The sequence below is a fragment of the Microtus oregoni genome, unplaced genomic scaffold, assembly GCF_018167655.1.
Source record: "Microtus oregoni isolate MIOR12 unplaced genomic scaffold, Mior012 000032F_ref0000030, whole genome shotgun sequence".
In the NCBI taxonomy this organism is placed as follows: domain Eukaryota; kingdom Metazoa; phylum Chordata; class Mammalia; order Rodentia; family Cricetidae; genus Microtus; species Microtus oregoni.
In genome coordinates this window covers 3,995,685-4,017,290 of record NW_024543091.1, presented here as the reverse complement: position 1 = coordinate 4,017,290, position 21,606 = coordinate 3,995,685, and the positions used below count along the sequence as shown (strand labels likewise).

The 21,606-nt window shown below is 41.4% G+C and overlaps 1 protein-coding gene across 1 annotated transcript in view; it reads right to left on the bottom strand.

The window, feature by feature from the left end:
- Positions 1 to 6,977: 6,977 nt before the first annotated feature.
- Positions 6,978 to 21,606, bottom strand: part of Elovl4 (ELOVL fatty acid elongase 4) — a 28,180-nt gene continuing 13,551 nt past the window's right edge. Inside the window, exons 2-6 of the mRNA XM_041679873.1 lie at positions 16,918 to 17,105; positions 15,155 to 15,235; positions 11,985 to 12,156; positions 10,545 to 10,672; positions 6,978 to 8,232 (exon numbers count right to left, since the gene is read on the bottom strand). Coding sequence (XP_041535807.1) covers positions 7,957 to 8,232; positions 10,545 to 10,672; positions 11,985 to 12,156; positions 15,155 to 15,235; positions 16,918 to 17,105 — 845 coding nt within the window. The 3' untranslated portion in view covers positions 6,978 to 7,956. The remainder of the gene's footprint in view (positions 8,233 to 10,544; positions 10,673 to 11,984; positions 12,157 to 15,154; positions 15,236 to 16,917; positions 17,106 to 21,606) is intronic.

Here is a 21,606-nt window from a genome sequence, read left to right as displayed (position 1 = left end):
GCCAAAGAAGGAGCTGAAATAATGTAGTCAGTGTGGCTTAGCATTTCAGGACATGTATCAGAAGTGTGCAGTCTGTCAGCCAGTATTTAAATAAAGCTCTGAATGGAAATATTGTGAGGTGGAACTGTGGTGTGAGGAAGATGAGGTGTGCAGCCAGGGCAAGGCACGTTGGTAATCTCAGGGCAGCTCAGGCCATGTCCCTGCGCCCTCACAGCCTCCCACTCGAGGAGGGAACACTGCTGTGCCTGCTCTGGCTTATGAGATGGTGGGTCAGATAACACCTAGGCCAGGGTGAGCAGCTCAGTTTGCAGGATCATTTCATGTTCTGTAGTCAGATACACAAATGCAAAGCAAAGCCCAAGCCTAATCTTGGGTCTGTTTCTTAATAATTTGGGGACTAGATCGTGGCTTTTTACCCCAAACCTAAAGGATTGTACCTTGATTCTAAATCAAGAGCTTTCACCTGTCACCCCCAGAACAACTTTCTGTCAAACACTTTCAACACCATTTAATATGTTGGCTCCTCGGTCTTAAACAGAAGAGTAGCTTGCACTGCAATTCGTGGTGCTGCAAATCCTTTTCTTGCCTTTGACCCCATTCAGACCTGGTAAGCTAATGTCCTACTTAAGGAGAAAGAGCAACACCCTCAAATGTGTGTGTTATTACAAAAGGCACGTGGTGGTTCTTTACTACTGATGGCCGGTAGACAGCAGCAATTCGCTTACTCCGGAGGGAGTGTCAGCCTTCTACAGGTCAACAGATGTGGCATAAACTTTACTAATGTCATGACTGCTGTGGGAGGTCCTTCTGTCTATGTGTTGCTTTTTATTGGTTAATGAATAAAGAACTAGCTTGGCCTATAGCATAGGAGGAGGAAGGTGGAGTTAAAAATCGCCATGGAGCCGCCAGAGATTGACACTGGGATCTTTATCTGGTAAGCCACAGCCACATGGCGATATACAGATGAATAGAAATGGGTTAAATTAATATAAGAGTTAGACAATAAGAAGCTAAAGCTAATGGGCTAAGCAGTGATTCAGTTAATACAGTTTCTGTGTGATTATTGCTGGTCTAAGCTGGCCGGGCGGCTGGGAAGAACAAGCGACCTCCCTGCAACACATGATCCTTGAATTTACCTTGTATTTTTCCTCCTATATGAAGTGTCATTCTCCAAGAATCTTATTTTTCTCTTCAGGAAAAGCAGGAAGAGTTAAATGAGAACGTGACAGAACCCATTACCTTGACTCTCTCAGACCTTCAGGAGGGCAAAGTCGACAGCTGACATTACCAGGTAAGGTGGCGCTCGTTACTTTGGCCTACTGTTCCAACTAGCAGAAAGTGTTCTTTGACTTGGCCTCCCATACCACTCCTGTCCTCATTTCATGAGCTGGGGAAGCAGTGCGGGACCCAAGAAAGATGGTGTGTTTAATTTAGCTGTACATGTGGTCACTGGGAAGGTGTATGTCAATGTGCCCCAGTGGGATGGACTCAGGCCAGAATTCCATTTGCCACCTGGCCTCTAATACCCCCATTTTGACTGGTGGCCTTATTATTAACTTGGGTGCTTGATGGTGGAGCTGTTGCATGCTTCAGTGTACCCCGCAAACTGCTTCTCTTCTCTCTTGATGAAAGGTCGAAGATTTATAAGGTATCCTCATGGACCGTCCTGGGAAATCCCTTCACTGAGGTCACTCTGCAGTCAGACATCACGGGGCATGCCTACAGCCTTAGCCCTCAGAAAGCCGAGGTAGGAGAAAAGCTGAAGCCCAAAACCACAAGACCAGCCTAGGCAACCATCCTAGGCACATGCAAGAAGAAAAGGGAGGAGGGGAAGGAGGGAGGGAGAGGGAGGAAGGGAGGGAGGGAGGAAGGGAAATGGAAGAAGGGAGCTCCAAGTCTCTGCTCTGGATCAGATAGGAAATTGGTAAGGGTATGTTCCTCACCACTGTGGCAACTCAGGCCTGAGGCCACCAAATTGCCTGTCAGTTACATCAATCAAGGGGACTTTATTAAGCTGCCCATTTATTTCTGTCCCAGGCACATCATAATCAATAATAGTCATATCCTCGAGCTAAGCCATTGGAATGTTCTTTCTGACTCTACTATTGTGATGATAGCTATGGCCACACTATCACTGGCATGTAGGTACCTTTCCAGCCTGTGACACTATCCTTCTCACTGAAGGGGCCAGGGCCACTTCAGAGACAGCTTCCTCTCCCCATCATCCCCATCCTACAGGAAGTAGCCACTAAGCACTTTTCTAAGCATGTTGGTAGTCTTATCAAACAGGGAGAGAATGGCCAAATGGGTCACATATGGTAAAACCCCCAACCTTACTAGCTATATAAGTCTTTTGATTCTCGCCGGCATGTTACTCGAATGCCTTTCTGATTTCATCATATTTTAATCAAGGCTGTAAGTCCAGGTTCGGTTAGACAATTGACAAACCATTAAGCCACTCCTTCCTGGAGAATGCTATCCTCAACTCAAGAATTTCTGGTACGTTATACATCTATTGATAACCTCAGTTCATTCTACAAATGTTTTCAATGTTAGCTCCTGAGAATCTATGATTATGTGTTACTCCAGACCAAAATCTGCCAAATCCTGCCACTGTCCACCATCTCCCACCAGGACAGTTTCCCTGAAGCATGCCATGCAATTTTCCTGGATGCAACGGCACAGAGAGGAGCAGCATGGGAAGGGCCAGCCTCCCTTTGTGGGGTAGCTACCTCAGCTAAACTTGTAAGAGTCTATGTAACCAAGGCCTATGGCACCCGATAAAAGAGGGGGACTGCTTTACCTGACCAGGCAAGGCCAACAGGATTGAGAGATTCAGGTTATCAAATGCAGCCATATCTACTCAATACTCACAATGCAATTCTTGTATCCTTGTTTCACAACCAATACGACAACATTTGCTAGACTCTTTAAGTTGTGAACTTAAGTTTTTATCTCCTATAGGAATAAACTTTGGATCTCGTTTGGAGGCATTTCTGGTCTGCAACTACAAAGTACTTGAGAGCCCCTTGAGGCAGTTGTAGAGGCTCCTTGTCCTACCCTGAACCAAGAACTGAAGGTGGGAGCTACCTCTCCGTGCTCTGCAGTGCAAGCAGGAGCAGCCTTGTCACTGTCCTTGAGATCCTCATTGCATCACGATGCTACAGTGTGGCAGCCTGCCACCTGCCAAGTGGTCACCTTTAATTCCAGTTCCATTCTAGATGACTTAGCGATGAGCCTGGTGAAAATATTACCGCATTTCCCATAAATTACTGCTCCCTGTAAACTCAACTAAGGCAGGCAACTAATTCCATATAATCTTTAGAACCATTTCTTGATCATGTTTAGTGCTGCACACATGCTGAGTTACATGTATGAAATTCAATGTATGAAACAGATACCATTCAAGGTACCCCAGACATACACATAGGCATTCTTTCTCTCTCTCTCTCTCTCTCTCTCTCTCTCTTTCTCTCTCTCTCTCTCAGAATTAAATGCTCTTACAATTATTAGTAACTTGGAAACATGGTCAGAAAACCTCCTTTAGCTTTGACTCTGACTTCAAATGCGCATGACTAAGTCTGCCGTGTCTGCCGTTACCGTAACTGTCTGCAACCACAACACTGATGTAGGCAGCAGAGCACAGAGGCCAGTTGTTGCCAATTGTCCTGAAGAGCCCATGTTTTATCTGTACCACAAGATGTACCTGTGTCCTCTGCCTTCTTAAAATTTCAATTGATTACCTTGTGCTGACAAAAGTTGAAGTTGTCAGAGAAACACAAAGGAATCTAAGGAATGTAAATTTAGCTTTCCAGTCTCTGCTATGCTGAGGGAAAGCAGAGAGAGCTCATTGTGCCAGTAAATGTCTAGCACACTAACAAAGACGGAGCTAGAATTACGATGTAATCAACCGTTAGGGTAGACCTCTAGGATGAGGTCTCTACTGTAAGAAATCTGTTCCTCAAACTCATCTGCCATTGCTCTTTTGCTCCAAGCCCCAGGATATTTTCTTAGTGCAGAAAACAACATAATTCTTCAAGCCAAACCACAGCTTCCCGCCCCTTGCCACCCCTCAAATACAAAGGTGAAGAAGTTACTTTCTCTTTTGTGATCATGGAACATCTTTAAAAGTTTTCCTAATTTGAACTGAAATTAGAGAAACGTAAAATCTAGGGATGTAGTTCAAGGGTAGAAATCTTGCCTAGCATGCATGAAGCCTTAGTTTGATACCCATCACTGGGAGAGATATATATATATATATATATATATATATATATATATATATATATGAGAAAGCATGTATGAAGAGCTAATGCTCTTAACTATATAATATGCCTATGGAATGTGTTGTCCAGGATGCCCAGATTAAGGACAGCAGAACATAAGCCACAAGGTGGGGCACGACTTGTTAGCATAATGCTTCCATATCATGCAAGACTCACCGTCTACCCACACTCCCTCATTTCCAAATAGCTAGGTAATCATTATTCTTGAAAGACTGGTTCTTAGGATCCTTTCCTCACAGGGAGGAGAGATACATTAAATCTAATGTATCACAGGTGACAAGGGAGTTCTAGCCAGTTTCCCTTCGCCCCCTGGCAAACACAAAGCAAGGAATTTTAAACTAAGCAGAGGATCAAAGTATGGAAAGGCAGGGAGGGAGCAGGGGAGTTCAGATGGTTGAGGAAAGACTGTAAGGAGGAAAGAGCTGAGAGAACAGCTTAGCTGTATCCAAGATATGTGTAATAAACTGGAAACAAAGCAAAACCATCAACACTGGTAAGCTCCAGATTATTAAAAATATGTTTGCATTTATTAGGAAAATCCCTTTATGCTGTCAGACATAAACACAAGGGACAGACTATCTCAGTCTGTCACCATCTGCATCCTCTCTCCCGTGTAGGCCTCATTAACACCATCTTCTCAGATATGGGAGACACACACCAGCCTGACAGGCAGCCTGGGGCCTGCGGAAGCTCCAGGAGCAGGCCAATGGCTCTGCTAACCATAGCTTTTATTTCAAGCTGGGGAATCCAGGGGCACAAGTAAGCAACATCGCCACCAAGTGCCACCCAAGGGACAGCTATATGACTCTGTTATAATGTCTGGTTTCTTTCTTTCTGCTCTTTAGGAGATAGAACTGGAAAATTACCGAAAGCCCTAACAGTCTCGTGACTATCCACCTGCATCAGGCTTTTAGGACTCCTTCTGAGGGCACTGTGGCTCTTGATCTTTCCCTGAGCAGCAGCCCTCGGCCACAGACAACAGAAGTCACTAGCAAGGGCCGTGACACTGGCAGAGTCCACATTTCAAGATGTGAAACTTTCGAGTGTTCAGATGCCTGGAGTGTGGAATGGAAGAATCAATGAATTAGTAATGCTGAAGTCGAAACTAGCAGCTAGTCAGCGTCTGTCAGGAAACAGATACAAGAGCACAGGAAGACAAAGAAAAAGAAAAAAGAAAAAAAGCTACACTCATTTACTATACTCGAAAGCTCGATGTTTCAGGTGTTTATAGTCAAGTATTTGAATGTGTAAATATAGTCAAGAATTTGAATTTGTAAATATTTAATAATTCCCTATTTTCTACTTAGGAAGATATTTTCATGAAAGAAATTTTAATACAAAGGAGGTGCAAGCCTCGTTCACTGGGCGTCAGCAGCAAGGCCTATGACTGTTGTGTGATGATTCAGAAACTGTCAAAGCTATTAAGAAGGGCTGTCATTTCAGCATTTAAAGTCATCTTCCATAAACTTATAATAAGGACTAAGTGATTTAAATATGAGATTTCTAAGAGCCTCCTCAAAATTTTTTAGAATGATTATGTTTCATGTCTGAAAACAAATAGCGCTAATTTTTAATTTAAAAAAAAATGTGACCATAAAAACAACTTCTTAGTTCTACTGTGCTCCTGTAATCCCAGGGCTCTGGAGGGAGAGTGGGTGCGGAGTTCATGGCCGGCCTGAGCTACACAGCAGCACCCTGCCTCAAAAATAAGCGAATGAATACGTACAAAAATAATAAACTGTGAACCAAAAACTCAGAGACCCAAGATCTGGTCTCACTGTTTTTCTATGTAAGAAGTTGGCAACAGAAAATAAATTAGAACAGAAACAAACAAACTGCTTAACAAAGAGAATCACTTTTCCCACGTCAGTAGTGTATTTATTGTGCTGCAATCTGAGAGCAGGGGATGAAGGGGTCTGGGAAGCCAGTACAGAATGTTCACAAAGATTCACACATCTCTAGTCATTACACGCTGGCGAGAAACAAAGTGTTGAGCCTCTGAGACCACACTGTGTTACTGTATGTGTTGCTAATTTTCTGCAAGGTTCATGACTGCATGCCTTCGTGGAAAATGTAATCTCAATGCACAATAAATAGAGTTTACAAAATATTCAGAAAGTCTGTACACACAGCAGACATCCTACACATGCAGTTTTGACAAAGTTGGAAGGTTCAGAAATATTCATGCGATTTTTTTGTCACATTTTTTTTTCTTTCCATATGATCCCTCTGTGACATCCCAACAAATTAATCTATATAAAAACCATGTGGAACAACGTCTCTTCCACAGCTTTCCAGCTGTTCGCTTCTATTTCATGAAATCCGTCTTTTTTCCAGTTGTTCGTTTCTGTTACATCTTTTGTAAACACCGAATTTGACTTGAGAGACCCGGCTCGGTCTCCCATTTCTCTCGTCTTGCATTAACAAGTAACACCTTGTAACAGCAAGCACTGGTGTACCGATCGTTAGCACCAAGGAGTCAAGGTATTGCACCAAAATGCATTTATACTTCATTTCTAGTTATAAAGAAGGTTTCTGCAACGTAGTCACAAGGGAAGTAAGCGTCACTCAAAGTTAGACACATTGAAAGAGATGGGTGACATCGCAGAAATGCTTGGTGTGTGCTATTCATAAATGAAATAATAAAAAAAGCAAGTTTGAAAGTTAAAATTAAATTTTACATTAGAGGACTCCTTGATTTTTTAAGTAAAATTTATTTCATTTTGTTGTATTTAAATGTTCTTTCCAACAGAAGAGGTAGGTGTATGTCCACATATGAAAAATCAGTAACAGCCACAAATCAAAACAAGGAAAGCCTGAGAAAATCAATATATACCCTTAGAGTTCTAACTGCATGTAAATGTGACTACCGTAGATGTTACTAACAAAGACATCAGTTGTTTCAATCATTCAATAATCTTGATCCTCATAATACATTTCTGCTAATAATAGGAGTATTCAAAGGCTACCTTCCTTTCTCATCACAAAAATAAAAAAAAAATTGTTTCCCACAGTGATTTGTGCCGTACGTCATGGTGGCCTTTGGGACAGGATTTCACTGTTATTCTTTCTTATTTTTACCAACACCATCATCATCATCATCAACAAGCCTCTAAGATTCTACAGAGATTAGCAGAGTTTTCAAATTTAATTACAGCCAAAAGGGAATGTTCTGACTACGGGTGGAGAGATCTGACCACAAGGGCCAATAAATGAATCCAAATTCAAATGTATCCACAGTCTATCTCTGGACAAGAAAATGTCAGTTTGCAACCAGTGGGGAACTAGTGATTTAGCAAAAAAAAAAAATTTTTTTTTCATAAAATTGTGTTTCTGTGATCATCTAAAATTCAGACTGAAGAAGGGGTGAATACAAGACAGGTGACATTTTCACCCACTCGAGAGGTGAGTATGAACAGGAGGAGGGGCTCCAAGGTCACAGTGGGACTGCTTTGGTCTGGACAACATCAAGGCTAATAAAAAAAATGTTTAAAATAAAAACGTCATAAATAAAACATCTGGGTACCATTTGGAAAGGTGTGCTCAGTCTGAAGGTGCACAGACCACATTTGCCTCTCTCCCCACCCCAGACCCTCTGCTTCTGTTGCCCCTGAAAGTTTCTATGACACAGGAGTTTCCTCACTGTCAGCCGGTTAAGGCCCAGGTCAGTCTACTCTCCTTTTGGCTTTCCGTTTTTCTGGGGTTTCCCATTTTCTAGCACTAGCTGCTTTTCTGACTTGTTCACACCATTTGCTGAAATACCATTCGCGGCCGTCTTTCCCGCTTTTGACTGCTTGGGCTCATTGTATGTCCGCGTGTAGAAGTTGAGGAAGAGGAATATGAAACTGATTGCATAGGCGATCAGAGCCCAGTGCATCCACTTGGGGAAGGGGCAGTCGGTGTAGAGAGACAGTGCTGTGTGCCCAATGGTCACATGGAACTGGACCTGAAAAACAAAAGCAGCAGGACAGGGAACATTTTTAATCAGAGTAGTAAAAGGCTTCCAGAGCGGGTGCCACAGTCTCCTATACAGTGGTCATGAGCCACTATGCTGTTTGAAAGTGTGTTACACTGTATGAAAGGCCAATAGTCTCTGCCTCTCCCTCCTTGAGAGCAGGGCTCCAGGGCCACCTGCTTAGCAAGGGCATTCTAGTGCTTTCCATAGATCTCCCACCTATCACTGTGCTTTTGTGTTTAAACGTGAGCTGATAGCCATCTGAAGCTGATCCTGTCTCTGCCGACTGTCTATCTCCTCATTAGAATGGAGCTCCCAGAGGCAGGGCTCTGCCTGCCTCGCTCGTTCCTGAGTCCCTGGCACAAAATTGGACATTTGAATACTCACTGAAGGGCATCTAAGGAGAGGGAACAAATGGCCAACAAGAGTAATGCAGCAGCATCTGTAGGGTCTTTTTAAATTCCTACAGTTTAGACTTCTTTTCCTTTACTAGGCTGTCAGCAAGTAGATACATTCACGTCATGCTTTTCATTATTTTTTTAGGCAGGAACCCAAAAATAATGAGGTTCGGGGACATTGTCACAAATGTGCATCCCTGTAGCTGGCTCAGCCTCCTTCTCCCCTGCCTACTGGTCTCCTCCTTCTTCTAAATACTCCTCTTTCTGCCCATGTCACAAAAGGACGCTCACTTAAACATGAACCTGAGCCCATCAAGTTGGCTCAGTGCCTTTCTCTGACAGGTAAGGTTCAGGCAAGTTTACATCTGAACGAACACCATTCTTTAAAAACTTATATTCCAATTAAAATCAGTAAATGCAAAAGAAAAATCCCCTTCAATTTTTATGAATTCTCAAGAAGAGAAAATTCAAAGCATTAGACATGCTCAAAGAATAAACTTAAATTCTGGTGCACTGGTCACCGAATGGTCTGAGGCACAGGATTACAGGTTCTGTAGCATGAGTAAGGGTTACCGTATTGTAAGATCCATATATTATTTAATTGTTTGGAGAAAATCAGACTCAGAAATTGAAGATCAGGATCCTATCTGATGTAATGGGCAACTATAGTTTCTTTGTGAAAGATAGCATTACCCATATTTCTATTTCATTAAATATTAAGATAATTTGTTTCACATGCATGATCAGTTTATATTAAATTTAACAATTCCCATGGCAAAAATCCAAAGTTTTAGAACTTTTGATTTCACAATGGCTCTTAGAACCTGTAGCACCGAAATAGGGTGTGTATAGGGTGTGATTGAGTATGAGGTAGCTCAAAGACAGCCCGGGGCAAGCCCCCACACAAGAGATTATACCATTTATATGATTTGGGTCCCTTTTCATTTTCTGGGGACCACTTGGCTCTCAATGAGAGGCATGAGTTCTACAGACCATCTCAAGAGCTTCCACAAATTCGCGAAGTTTCTTGGAGCATCTCTTTGCTAATGAGTCCCTCACACCCAGCATTCCCCAAAGGTTGTGTTTCCTGTTTGGTTGGGCAGCTGTGTAGCAACTCAAGGCAGAGAGGGATATTTCTAAATGCGATCCCACTGATAAAAACTGCGTGTACACTATGATTAAAGCATATTAGAATCCACTCTGAAGCCTGGAGATTAGCCACCAGCTTGGATTTGCATTTTCAGTTTGATTACAGGCCACACCCAAGTTCTGAACAGTGCTTTGATGCCTGCACTGGGATGCAATGAGAAGCCCTACAAGGAGGAGTAGCTGAGAACCGTCTGCCTAGAACACAAGAGTTCAAATCCTTGGCTCTGCTCTTCAAGCACAGAGTTTTACAGAACTAGAAAGAGCTCTCGAGCCTGTGCTGGATCCCATCCCCCACCCCTACTCTTCCTTGGCTTCGTGCTTTCTTTGCTACATGTATAGGGTCTATTAGCAAGAACCAAAACATGGAGAAACTGGAAATTTATGCAAGAACAAGAAGAACAAAGAAAATAGTAAGTTAGGAAAAAGAAATCATTCATGGAAAGTATTTTCCAGTCACCTATGAATCTATATACTTTGTGGCATATTTATATTTAACCATCCTGTTCACAGGTAGTTTTACAGACTTTCTGTCAGAGGGACAGGTACTGAAACCAATCTTTAAGGGCATTATAAAGCAAGTGGCTATTGCTAGTTCACCCAAGCCAGCCTTGACGCTGCATCTTGCTTATAAAGTAGGTTTTGTGATGAAAAACAATGTAAAACACCTTGGCACTGTACAAATAACAAACTTCAAATATTTTAAATATTTTGTTTTGGGCAACAACCAGAAGTAACTCTTCCAAACATTTAACTCACCAGCTGCAGCATGGTCAGGTATCGCTTCCACCAAAGATATTTCTGGATCCAGGGGCCAAATGCAGTCAGCCCATAGTAGGAGTACATGATCACGTGGATGAAAGAATTCATCTGGGCCCCAAAAAACGCTGTTGAGAAACGAGAGGCAATTGCAAGAAAAGTGATGCTGGGCAGAGACGGCACTGGGATGGAAAGTGAATGAGTCTACCGTACCATCTAGGTTAGTCTCAAATCTAAGCTCAGTGATGCTACAGGGAAAGCTTCTCAAATTAAGCTTGACACTTCTCACCATTTAGCTTTGAGGGCTCTTCTTCTTTTTTTTTTTGAAATAAGGCACATAAATAAAAATGTGTATTGCTAAAATTCAAAAGGTTTGTGAAACAGTATATTCTCAAATGGGGTACTCCAGCAAGCTTCAACAAACAGAAAATGACTGCTTCCCCCTACTTTCCTCTATTTTAATCCTACCTAGCAGTAATTCCTTGGAAAGAGGCTATGATGCTTTTAAGTGTTTATAGAGACTTGTGATATGTTACACTATAGTCTTTAGAGATAGCAACATGCACACCAGTGCCGAAATAAAACTAATTTCTTAGCTTTCTAAGTAGTTTTAAATATGACAGCATTACATATATTGAGTGATGAATCCATTTCGTTTACACAGATCTAGCGATACCCTACTCAGTCAAATGCAACGGAACTTATTTTCTTTAGAATATTCATTAAGTATGTACACGGTAATGCATTTTGCCGTGATGTGAGCTGTAGGGTCAGTTTATATTTATAATTCTTCTTGAAACTCTGAGTTTTGCTTCAAATTTCCTAGTAATTTTTAAGTGTGAAATGCTTAGGTTGCAAATAGTGACATAATGCCAGCCTGTGTCCAGAGGAAAGGGCTGTTTGCAGCTCAGCATGCTCACCTCCCATGCCCAGAGGAAAGGGCTGCTTGCAGCTCAGCATGCTCACCTCCCTGTGCCCAGAGGAAAGGGCTGCTTGCAGCTCAGCATGTACACCTCTCTTAGTCTGCAGCCATCGGGAAGACCAGACTAGAGGCTAGACTAGATTAGACTAGAGCTATGACATCTGATCCTCTTCAGCATTAATGGGCTATGTCAAAGTTCACTTAAATAAGAAGCAATGAGACCATATAAGGTCATATCAGAGCAGGAGTAAGCTGAGGGCTTGGACTGAAAATGAGGCGTTTCTATTGGATAAGAGCTGCCAATCAGTACCGTTCCCCACTCAAGTTAATATTGTTGTCTGGCATTTGGGCTTTGTGGTTGTGCTTATCTTGGGCGAAAGTCTTTAGGAGCTCAATTCTTCCCAGAGGAAGAGCTGAAGTTTTCAAGAAGCGAGAGGCAGATGAACGGAGATGATTGACCATGAAACCAAGCTAAATGGCATGCTGGGGGCGCTCAAAAAGGCAGGCAGGGTCCTCACCTTGGCCGCCTGCCACCCACTTGATTCCGATCCACCACAGTGTGAACATGGTGCAGTGATGGTACACGTGAAGGAAGGAGACCTGGTTGTTCTTCTTCCTCAGGATGAAGAACACGGTGTCCAAATACTCCACTCCTTTTGATACAAAGTACCACCATAAGGCAGCAGCTATCTGTAAGAGAGGAGAGGAAGATCGTCAAACACAGACTCTATTGGCGGCCTCCACCAGGTGCTGACAGATGCAGGACACCACACACAAAATGTACAAGGGGTGCAACCATTCTGCGCCCAGGTGGGTTTGATACCTAACCATGTACCTGCCTGAAAACAAATCTGAGCTTTCTGGGCTTAGAGCCAAGCAGTGGCCGTCGCTGGACACAGACTGAGCCTCCATCACACCGCTGTGCTTTGCAGCTTGTACAGAAACCACATCTGTAAACACTTGAGGGGTTCCTACAGGGCCTAGGTTTATACAGCAACTAGTCTCCATATATTAACAAATCTGTCCATTCCCTTTAGCTGTACAACATGGCATCTAATCACTGTGGCCTGTGTTAGTAAAGTCTTTTAAATGATCACAATTAAAAACCAACAACAACAACTATTTCCTAGGTCACAAATATAATCCTGTTTACACAAGGAAGTCTTTTCTCGGGCTCTAATTAAGACACCAGATGGTACAGAAAGATTAGGTGACATGCTGGGGGATTAAGGATCCAGCAAGAGGTGACCTCTATATATGTTTTAAATCATTCCACAAGGATCTGATTGTAACAATGAGCAAAATGTAATGGTCCTATAGTAAACATTTTCTAAACATCATATATGTAAACATCATATATAAAAATTAAAATTTCAGTTCACAGCTGAAATGTATTTATAAATCTTTCTGTGACAGAGGCTAAGATCTCTTCCCTAAATTTACACCTGCATCTAAGGCCTATAATGTGTTTTTGTTTGTGTGGTTTGTTTTTATTTTTCTTTTGAAAAACAAAATTCTTTTTTAAGTACTGGGATCATAACCGGGGCTTCGGGGCAACTTGAAGTTCTTAATTCTAGAATCAGACATCACTTAGGATAAGCATTCTCTAACATTACAATTTTAAAAGCTAGAGAAAGAAAAAAGAGAAAGACCAGAAACAAACTAAAGTGTTATGTTTAACCAGCTGACAAGCGTCTACTTAACCTGAGCAATGCTGCTAGAAACCAGGGAATTAGCTGAAAAGCTGCTTGACATCACTTAGTCTGTCCACAGCAACACTGTGCTTGATGCCCATGGTTACATCGCTGTAAGATGAAGTGACTGCCCATTTCAGCAGGGTAAACTGTAGGGCAAAGTCTGCTTTCTGGTCCATGTGGACCTCCAAACAAGCCCAGGTCACACATAAGGGCATTTCTGCTTAGTCGGTAATCTACACTGGCTGTCTTTTAATGGCACACGTCAAAATGAGGAATGATACCTCATGGTGCACGCAACGCACACAAAAGGAGTCTCGGAGTAAACTGCTCACTTCCCCCACGTTCTCCCTTAGACGGAGAGATGGGCAGAATGAGACTCCGAGCAATCGGCTCAATTATCAGAGTTTTCGTCCTACGTAGGTTTTCACGATAGCTCGTTTTTACTGAAAGAGTGCTACTGAATTTGACTGCACGGATATTCACTCACTGAAGTGGGTGGAGTCTGAGAGTGTCAGCAGAATGGATTCACAAGCAGCAGGATGGTAATTTCCAGCTTTCCCCTAATAATATTAACCGACTGCCTTATCCAAGGGATGTCCTCCTGGGAGAAGGGAAGTCGGGGCCTCTCTTCCCACTTTGAACAGGAAGCCAACTCTCCACTTAGGAGATTCTTTGGCAATGCAGTTATCAGAAGAAAATCTGTTTCATATCCTGTGAATCTGAATGAAGCAACCTTGCTCATTCTCTCAGTCACACCCCGGGTTTTGTTTTCTTAACTGTTTCTTGACATGCGGATCACCTGCCTCCCAGCCCTCACCAGAATGTGAGTGCTTTGCAGGCAGAGACTGAGTCTATCTTCTCGCTTGTGTGGTCAAGGCCCTGCCACTCTATACATATAATGCAAAATACACATGCACTGAGCAAATGAAGCCAATGTGCCAAGCAAACATGTGACTTTTCGTAAGCCTTTTTGTAGGGAAATTACATAGAAGTGAAGTACTAGGTACATTAGAACAATTTAGTTATGGTTCTTGGTGAATGTCCATATATCTGCCCTAAAATTCATACTAAAAAGTATTTTTCTCAATCAATGTTATTACACACATATAGCTTTATTGCATACATATAAAAACATTCATAGAACATATAAAACATCCATTTATATAAACTGGGTTTGTTGAGTATAATTTTTATAGCAATCATAGGTACAAGAGATCATTAAATACTTAATAAATTACTATTTCTTTCACTAAAATTGAATGATAATTTTACTAATGTAGGTGACTGGGAAAACAAGATATAGCATTATATATTAGTAGTGATTATTTTTTACAAATTTAATAAGGACCAACTTCATACCCGTACAAATTATCTTGTACCTCCTAAACCCTAAATAATGAAGATATTTTCCTCAAATAAGTTAAGTCTTCTGAGTTTCTATTTTTGACACAAAAGTTTAAAAACAAAATTGGAGACAGAGTCTCACTATATAGCTCTGAAATGCCTGGAGTTTGTTATAGAACTGGGTTGTCCTTGAACTCATAGAGATTAGCTTTCTCCAGTGCTAGAATTAAAGGTGTGCACTACCATGTCTGGCAAAAATCAAAAATACTTAGCTGGGCAATGGTGGCACACACCTTTAATGCCAGCACTCAGGAAGCAGAGGAAGGCGGATCTCTGTAAGTTCGAGGACTCTACAAGATCTACAATAGCTAGTTCCAGGACAGGCTCCAAAGCTACAGAGAACTCCTGTCTTGAAAAAAGAATCAAAAATACTGTTTACAATCAAATATGGAATGAACCATTCGTAAAGTACTACAATCCAATAGTGTTCATTTTTACAACACTAAATAAAAGGGGAAAAGCAGAGCTTTCTTGATCTCACTCACTCAACACATTTCACTCCCATACAAGACCACATCGTTTATATCCTGAGAGTCCATAAAGTCAAACTGCTTGTATCGATCAACAGTATTCAGTGGTACACTCACCCTGACTTCATTAACGTTATTAGAATAATCCACTGTCTGGCAAATATAGCTGTATCCTGCGTTGTAGGATCCCATGAAGAGCTGGGGACAAAAGGAATAACATTGGAGTAAAGGTGTAGTGGACACAGCACTGAAAACAGTAAATCTGACACACAATTTGAAAGCTGTTACTTTCCTTAAAGACATTTTGACGATATAAAATATTTTAAGGTTATTTTTTCTTTGTTTTGTGATGCTGGGCATCAAACTCAAGACTCACATATACTGGGGAAATGCTGTACCACTGGAGCTGCAGCCCCAGCCCTAAAATGGACATGTAATGTGTTAGAAGTTCTAAAATTCTTGGTGTAGTAGCTTTTACTATAATTTTAATAAAGACCAAGTTGAAAAAAAAAACAAGCATATTCTTTTCACAAGATATCAACTCCATCAAATACATAATAGCTTTTCATTATTTAGAGAATAGTTTATTAGTTCTTATAATTAAACTTGCTTAGACAAGACCTTACATATTTAGCATAGTGCACTATTTCTACAGAAACTAGAAAAATGCATTTAGTATTTCTAGACCAATATGGATGCCGATTCTATACAGTGCCAACTCAACTGAAGAAAACATTACAGTCGCTGTGCTGGCTAGTTTTATGTCAACCTGACACAAGCTAGAGTCATTTGGGAAAAGGGAAAATGCCCCCACCAGACTGCCCTGTGGGCAAGCAGAGCACTTTTTGATTACTGGTTGACATTGGAGGGCCCAGCTCGCTGTGGGTGGTGCCACCCCTGGGGCAGTTTGTCTTGGATACTCTAAGAAAGCAGGCCGAGCAAGGCAGTGAGCAGTGTGCCCCTGTGGCTTCTGCTTCAGTTCCTACCCTGACTTCCCTTTGACCAGACTGTTCCCTGCAGAAGTAAGATGAAATAAACTCTTTGGATTCTGAGCAGAGACCTGTCCCACCTTAACTAATTCATATCTGGATCCAAAGGGGTGTGTGCCCAGCACACTAAGCGAAGGTATCCAAATAAAGCGAATGAAAGGGACTGTGAAGCTGAGATTCTATGGGCTTCGTTGCTGATGGTGGCTTGTCTAAAGAAAGGTTAATTTCTTAGTATCTAAGCTTAGTATCTCTGCTTACGCAGAATTTTAGTAAGTCTCTTAGGAACAAATTCCTTAGGCTTTAGCAACTTAAAAATGTGCCAATCCAGCCTGCAGGATTTTCTTTCAAAATATCCTGGAGAATTTGCTGATGTCCAGAAAAGAGTGATGATTAGCAGCCACGCCTGCAAGACAGCCAACTCCTTTCAGCTCCAACACACGGCACAGTAAATTACATAAGACGGCTCAGTGTGAAACTGGTACTTCCAAGTATTTGACCAGAGCTCCAGGTCACTTTGCAGCTCACCAAGTGCCAACATCCCAAAAAGGCACCTCTCTTGCCTCCCATAACAGCCTTCCATGGTTGTCAGGTATCTCACCATTTGAGAGATGAGAAAGATGAGACCAAAACAGCTGTACAGCTCCCAATGTCAAAACTGTTGCTAAGAGCATCCTGAGAACCCATGCATGCTTCAGAGTCCCGTCTCAACAGCCCTCTTACTCTCCAGTTCCTGCTTCTGTTACCCAGAAATTCTAAAGGTTAAAAATGTTCTCTTCGAGTAGCTAACGGCCATGCTGAGGTGCATGCCGAGGCTGCAACAGTAGTTTCAAGGGGTCTCAGTTTTGAATCCTTTCCAACAATCCCGGGGAACTATTTGATTGATAAACCTACCTCTCGGAAGATGAAAAGGTTAAGCAAAACCATGCCAAAATTATAGACGATGAGCACTAAGCGCATTTGAAACGGCTCCCGGTCTTTCATCCACTTTGGACCCAGCCACACGAACAGGAGATACAATGTGCTTATGCTTAGCGTTGGCCATGGAGACTGCATCAGCGGCCAGTTTTCTACGCGTTTATCTACCGAGAGAATGAAACAGCAGGAAATTTACAAAACAAAATTTACTTAGGAACTAAAATGCCCTAATTTCACACTTGGAGTAAGCACGGATGACTGTCCCATGAAAATACATGGTACATAAAACAAACACCATCAAGTCCTTCAACTAGCATTGGAAAATAACTTTTTTTACTTAGTGGTATGTTTTATAAAGAAGCAAAGAAACGGAGAAGGAATGTACTAATAATATAGGCAACAAGCTTGAGGTGAAAGTGAAATAGGGACTTGATAGCTTTAAGATAATATTTTAAGGAAATACTCAGTTTCCGCACTAGGTATGTAAAATTTACTAGGTAGTATGGCGCAGCTCTCTATGTCCATCCCTGAAGCAAGCACAAATCAGACTGATGAGGTACTGGGCCATGGGAGCCATGAGATGGGATCCCTCTGGAAATGGGAGCTGCCATACAATCATACTTGAGGAATTAAGGTAATCTCACTACACTTCTAACTTACCACCAATGGGAACCATATTTAAGATGCGTTGCTACTTTTCCATTGATGGTGTGTATCACTTTCACTGTCTATGAAAAAGCTATCTGTATGCTTCACTCCCCTTAATTCACGGGTGTGTAAATATATAGAATGGAAAAAGTAATTTCACTTAAACTAAATTGATTGCCCGTAATATTTAAATACGTAATCAAGAATCAATTTTATAATTTAATATTCTCAAAATATTGGTAAAACATTAATAAAATAAGAAATTATAATGAAATAACAGATTACGAAAAATCCATTTATATATAAAGTGTATTAAGCTTAAACTTTATATTTCTAGGGTTATAAACAGCATTTCACTCATTTATAATCAAATATCTAATTTATGCCTAGCAATACAAAATACATTTAACATTCTATTTTCAGCATAGTTTATTTCAAAAAATTAAAGAAAAAGTCTTGCAGCCAGTTCCTAGAATCCAGCCTAAACGAGTTTCATGTAGTGCTAATTACAGGAACTTCTATGTAAACTGACTTGTTTACTAAAACTATTTATGTAAAATGGATCTGCATTAGATAACTAAATACTAGAATACTGTTTTAAAATATACTAAGCACACCATGTGTGGCTCAGAGGTAGAGAAAGGATCTCTCTTTCCTTCTGTATACATACATATGCACACAAATCTATACCTATGCTTAAATGCACACTAATCTATTTCTATAGATTGTCAACTGGAAATACAATGCAAGAAAACATTAAGTTTTATGAAATAATCTTCCAAGTCAGGAAGAGCCATAATTACTATGGTTTCAATGAAATAACAGTTAATAAACAGAAATTTAGACAGAAAGATTTTGACTCTGAGGCCAGTCTAGCAAATTGTAAGAGATATCCTGTCTCAACGAAACAAAGAAGGGAATTTCCTTCTCTAGGGTCTAGCCAGATACGTGCAGTTCTCACACTTCATCAAGGAAACTTTTCTTTTCAACAGTCAGTGGCCATTATAGAAAACAACAACAAATCAAAATGCAAAGTTATAGAGCCCAGTCCCAAACGATACATCTACAACCCAAAGCCCACACCAATGGCTCAGGGATTGCTGCAGAAGAGGGGGCAGAAAGTCTGCAAGAGCTGTGAGGTTGTGTCTCCTAGAAATGTCAGAACCTACAGAGGAAGTCTCACCAACATGGCTGCCTAAATGTGAGCTAGAACAGGATGATTCCGGGAGCCACGTGAATGCGGACAGGGGGAAAACCCTTCACAAAGGGCTACAGACAACCAAGGGATGCCGAGAGTGGAAGAACAGTCTTCCCCAGGGAAGAACACGCCGATCGGTTATCCAACAGCAAACAGTCAGCTCTGAAAAACATATACAAAGAAGGAATACACACACCACCACCACTACCACCACCACCACCAACAACAACAACAACAAAAGTTAAAGAAAAAGAGACCATGAATTTGAAAGATTACGGAAAGATGGGAGAGTCTGGACAGAGGAAAGGGAAGATGGATATGATGTTATTATATATTAACCACAAAATTTAAAAAAAAAAACAAAAATGAAGGAAGTAGAAAAAGACAAAATCTCCTGAGTAAACTGGGAGCATGGGCTATGGGAGAGGGTAGAAGAGGCAGGGAGAAGGAAGGGGAGCAAAGAAAAATATATAGCTCAATAAAAATAATTTAAAAAATACAAAAACAAAAATGAAAAAGGAAGAAAACATAATTACTTTAAGAAAAAACATCCATGGAAACAAGGAAAACTGCAAACATTTTATTTCCTTCTTCACAAAAAAATGGTAGGTCTACTGCTCATGGTAACTATGATTATACTAGTTAAATCAAATACTACCAGGTTTAAATTAAAATATTTCAAAAACAGAGGAAATAGTAAGCCAATCAGAAGGAGGAAGAGACTAAAACCATGTTGACTTGTGGTGGCATTTGTCACAGGCCATGTGACCGTCATACGTGCTCATTTATGGCTTAGAGTACATGTTATCCTTCAGTGAGAATTACTGTCCTATAAACATAAATCTTTTTTTGCCAGAGGCCCCCACAGAAACCAGTCTAGGTCTTCAGTGATGTGGACAAACTCCCGAAGCCTAGAGTCTTGTTCTGGGTCACAGTGGAGTTGCTATAGGGTCCTATTTTCCACAAATGCCAGGGCAAATACTGACCCATCAGATGGAAGTCAAGAGCCAAAGCCGTGCTAATGGGACAACTGGCATGGCAAGGAAAGAAGATACATTCTTCTGCAGAGAGACCTTAATGTCTAAGATCCTAGAGTATGGCTCATATTTTATCTCACCACACTGAGAACTCCTACTGATTTCACAGAAAGTTCTGAGCAGTAAGTGAAAAAGAAAAAAGGAAGGAAGGTAGGGAGGAAGGAAGGAAGGAAGGAAGGAAGGAAGGAAGGAAGCTCGGTCAATAAAATTCTTGCCATGTGAGTATAAGGACCTAAATTTGATCCCTAGAATTCACACCAATCTGGCAGTGTCTCTGTATGCTTATTATCTAAGTGCTGGGGAGGCAGAGACAGGGGGACTCCTGGGGCTTGTCGGACAACTGGTCTAGTCCTGTCCATGAGTGCCACATTTAGTAAGAGACCCTATCTCAAAAAATGATGTGCCAAGTAATTAAATAAGACATCCAGTACTGATCTATGCATAGAAAACACACACACCTATATAAAAACATGTACACACATAGCTTATACAAACAAACACATACAAAAGAAAGAAAATGGAAAAAGAAAACCGGCATACAAAGTTATTCAGAAATTAAGAGTAGACAACGTACTTCTTTAATCTTTTTTTTTTTTTTTTTTTTTTTTTTTGGTGAGAGGTAGGGGATCTCACTCTGTTTTCCAGCCTGTGCTCAACTGTGTGAGTTCAAGTGATTCTTCTGCGTCAGCCCCTCAAACAGTAGATAGAACCATGGTGTCCCGCTGGGTCTAGCTTGCTTCATGCTGATGTGCGGTGTGAGACACTGTCTCTTTCCCTCATTCATCACAAACACTTAGAGAGGACTACCAGGGTGAGGCAGAGGATGACACAGGTCAGAAATAGAAGGCTCTACCACATCAGACGCTGAGGGAGGCTGAGACGCAACTGAGAGGTCAGATGACGGTAAGAAACTACAGGAAGCATGCAGGACACAGCCAGTGAACGACTGAGCTCCAGCCCTGGCCCTGTCACAGTGCACAATCCCCCCGAAGATCCTTCACCTACAGACACAGGAGGGGAGAAGGTGAAGTAGATTAGGTTTCTCCAGCTTTAAAGAAACAACAAGTTCTGGGAGGAGTTGACACACACACCAGCGCTTTGATGGGTGCTGCAGTCCATTTCCAGGGATGCTGCATTTTCTGTGAAGCCTCGACTGAGGCCTGGGATTCTCCACATTCTCATGTGATACTCCAAAAGAGTACATGAGTTATTTGCCTTTATTTCTAATATGTCCCTTAGTGGTTGGCCTGGAGCTCATGATTCTCTTATTTCAGTCTTCTTGGGCTTGGGCTAGGTTATAATAGTTTCCATTTGTAACAACATATTTACTGTTTCTTGAGGCTCATGACAAGCTGGGCCGACCTGTTTAAATGTGTCAGTATGGACAGTAACCAAGTAATTTTACCTATGCTGAAAAGTCATAGATAGTTACTCAACCATGTTGTCAAAACTTTCAAAGTGTTGTTAACTGTTTTAAAAAGACAAGGGGTTCATCCACCTGAAATGGGTATGTATGTATGCATGTATGTATGTATGTATGTATGTATGTATCTATCTATCTATCTATCTAGACAGGGTCTCGCTACATAGCCCTGGCTGTCCTGGAATTCCCTATGTAGAGTAGGATGGCTTTGAACTCACAGGGATCCACCTGCCTCTACCTCTAACCAATGCTACAATTAAAGATGTGTACCACCATGCCCAGAGCATGAGCTTTCTTGAACACATCACTGACACATTTTTGTTTCTACCTTGATCTGTACCTTATGATCATACAACACT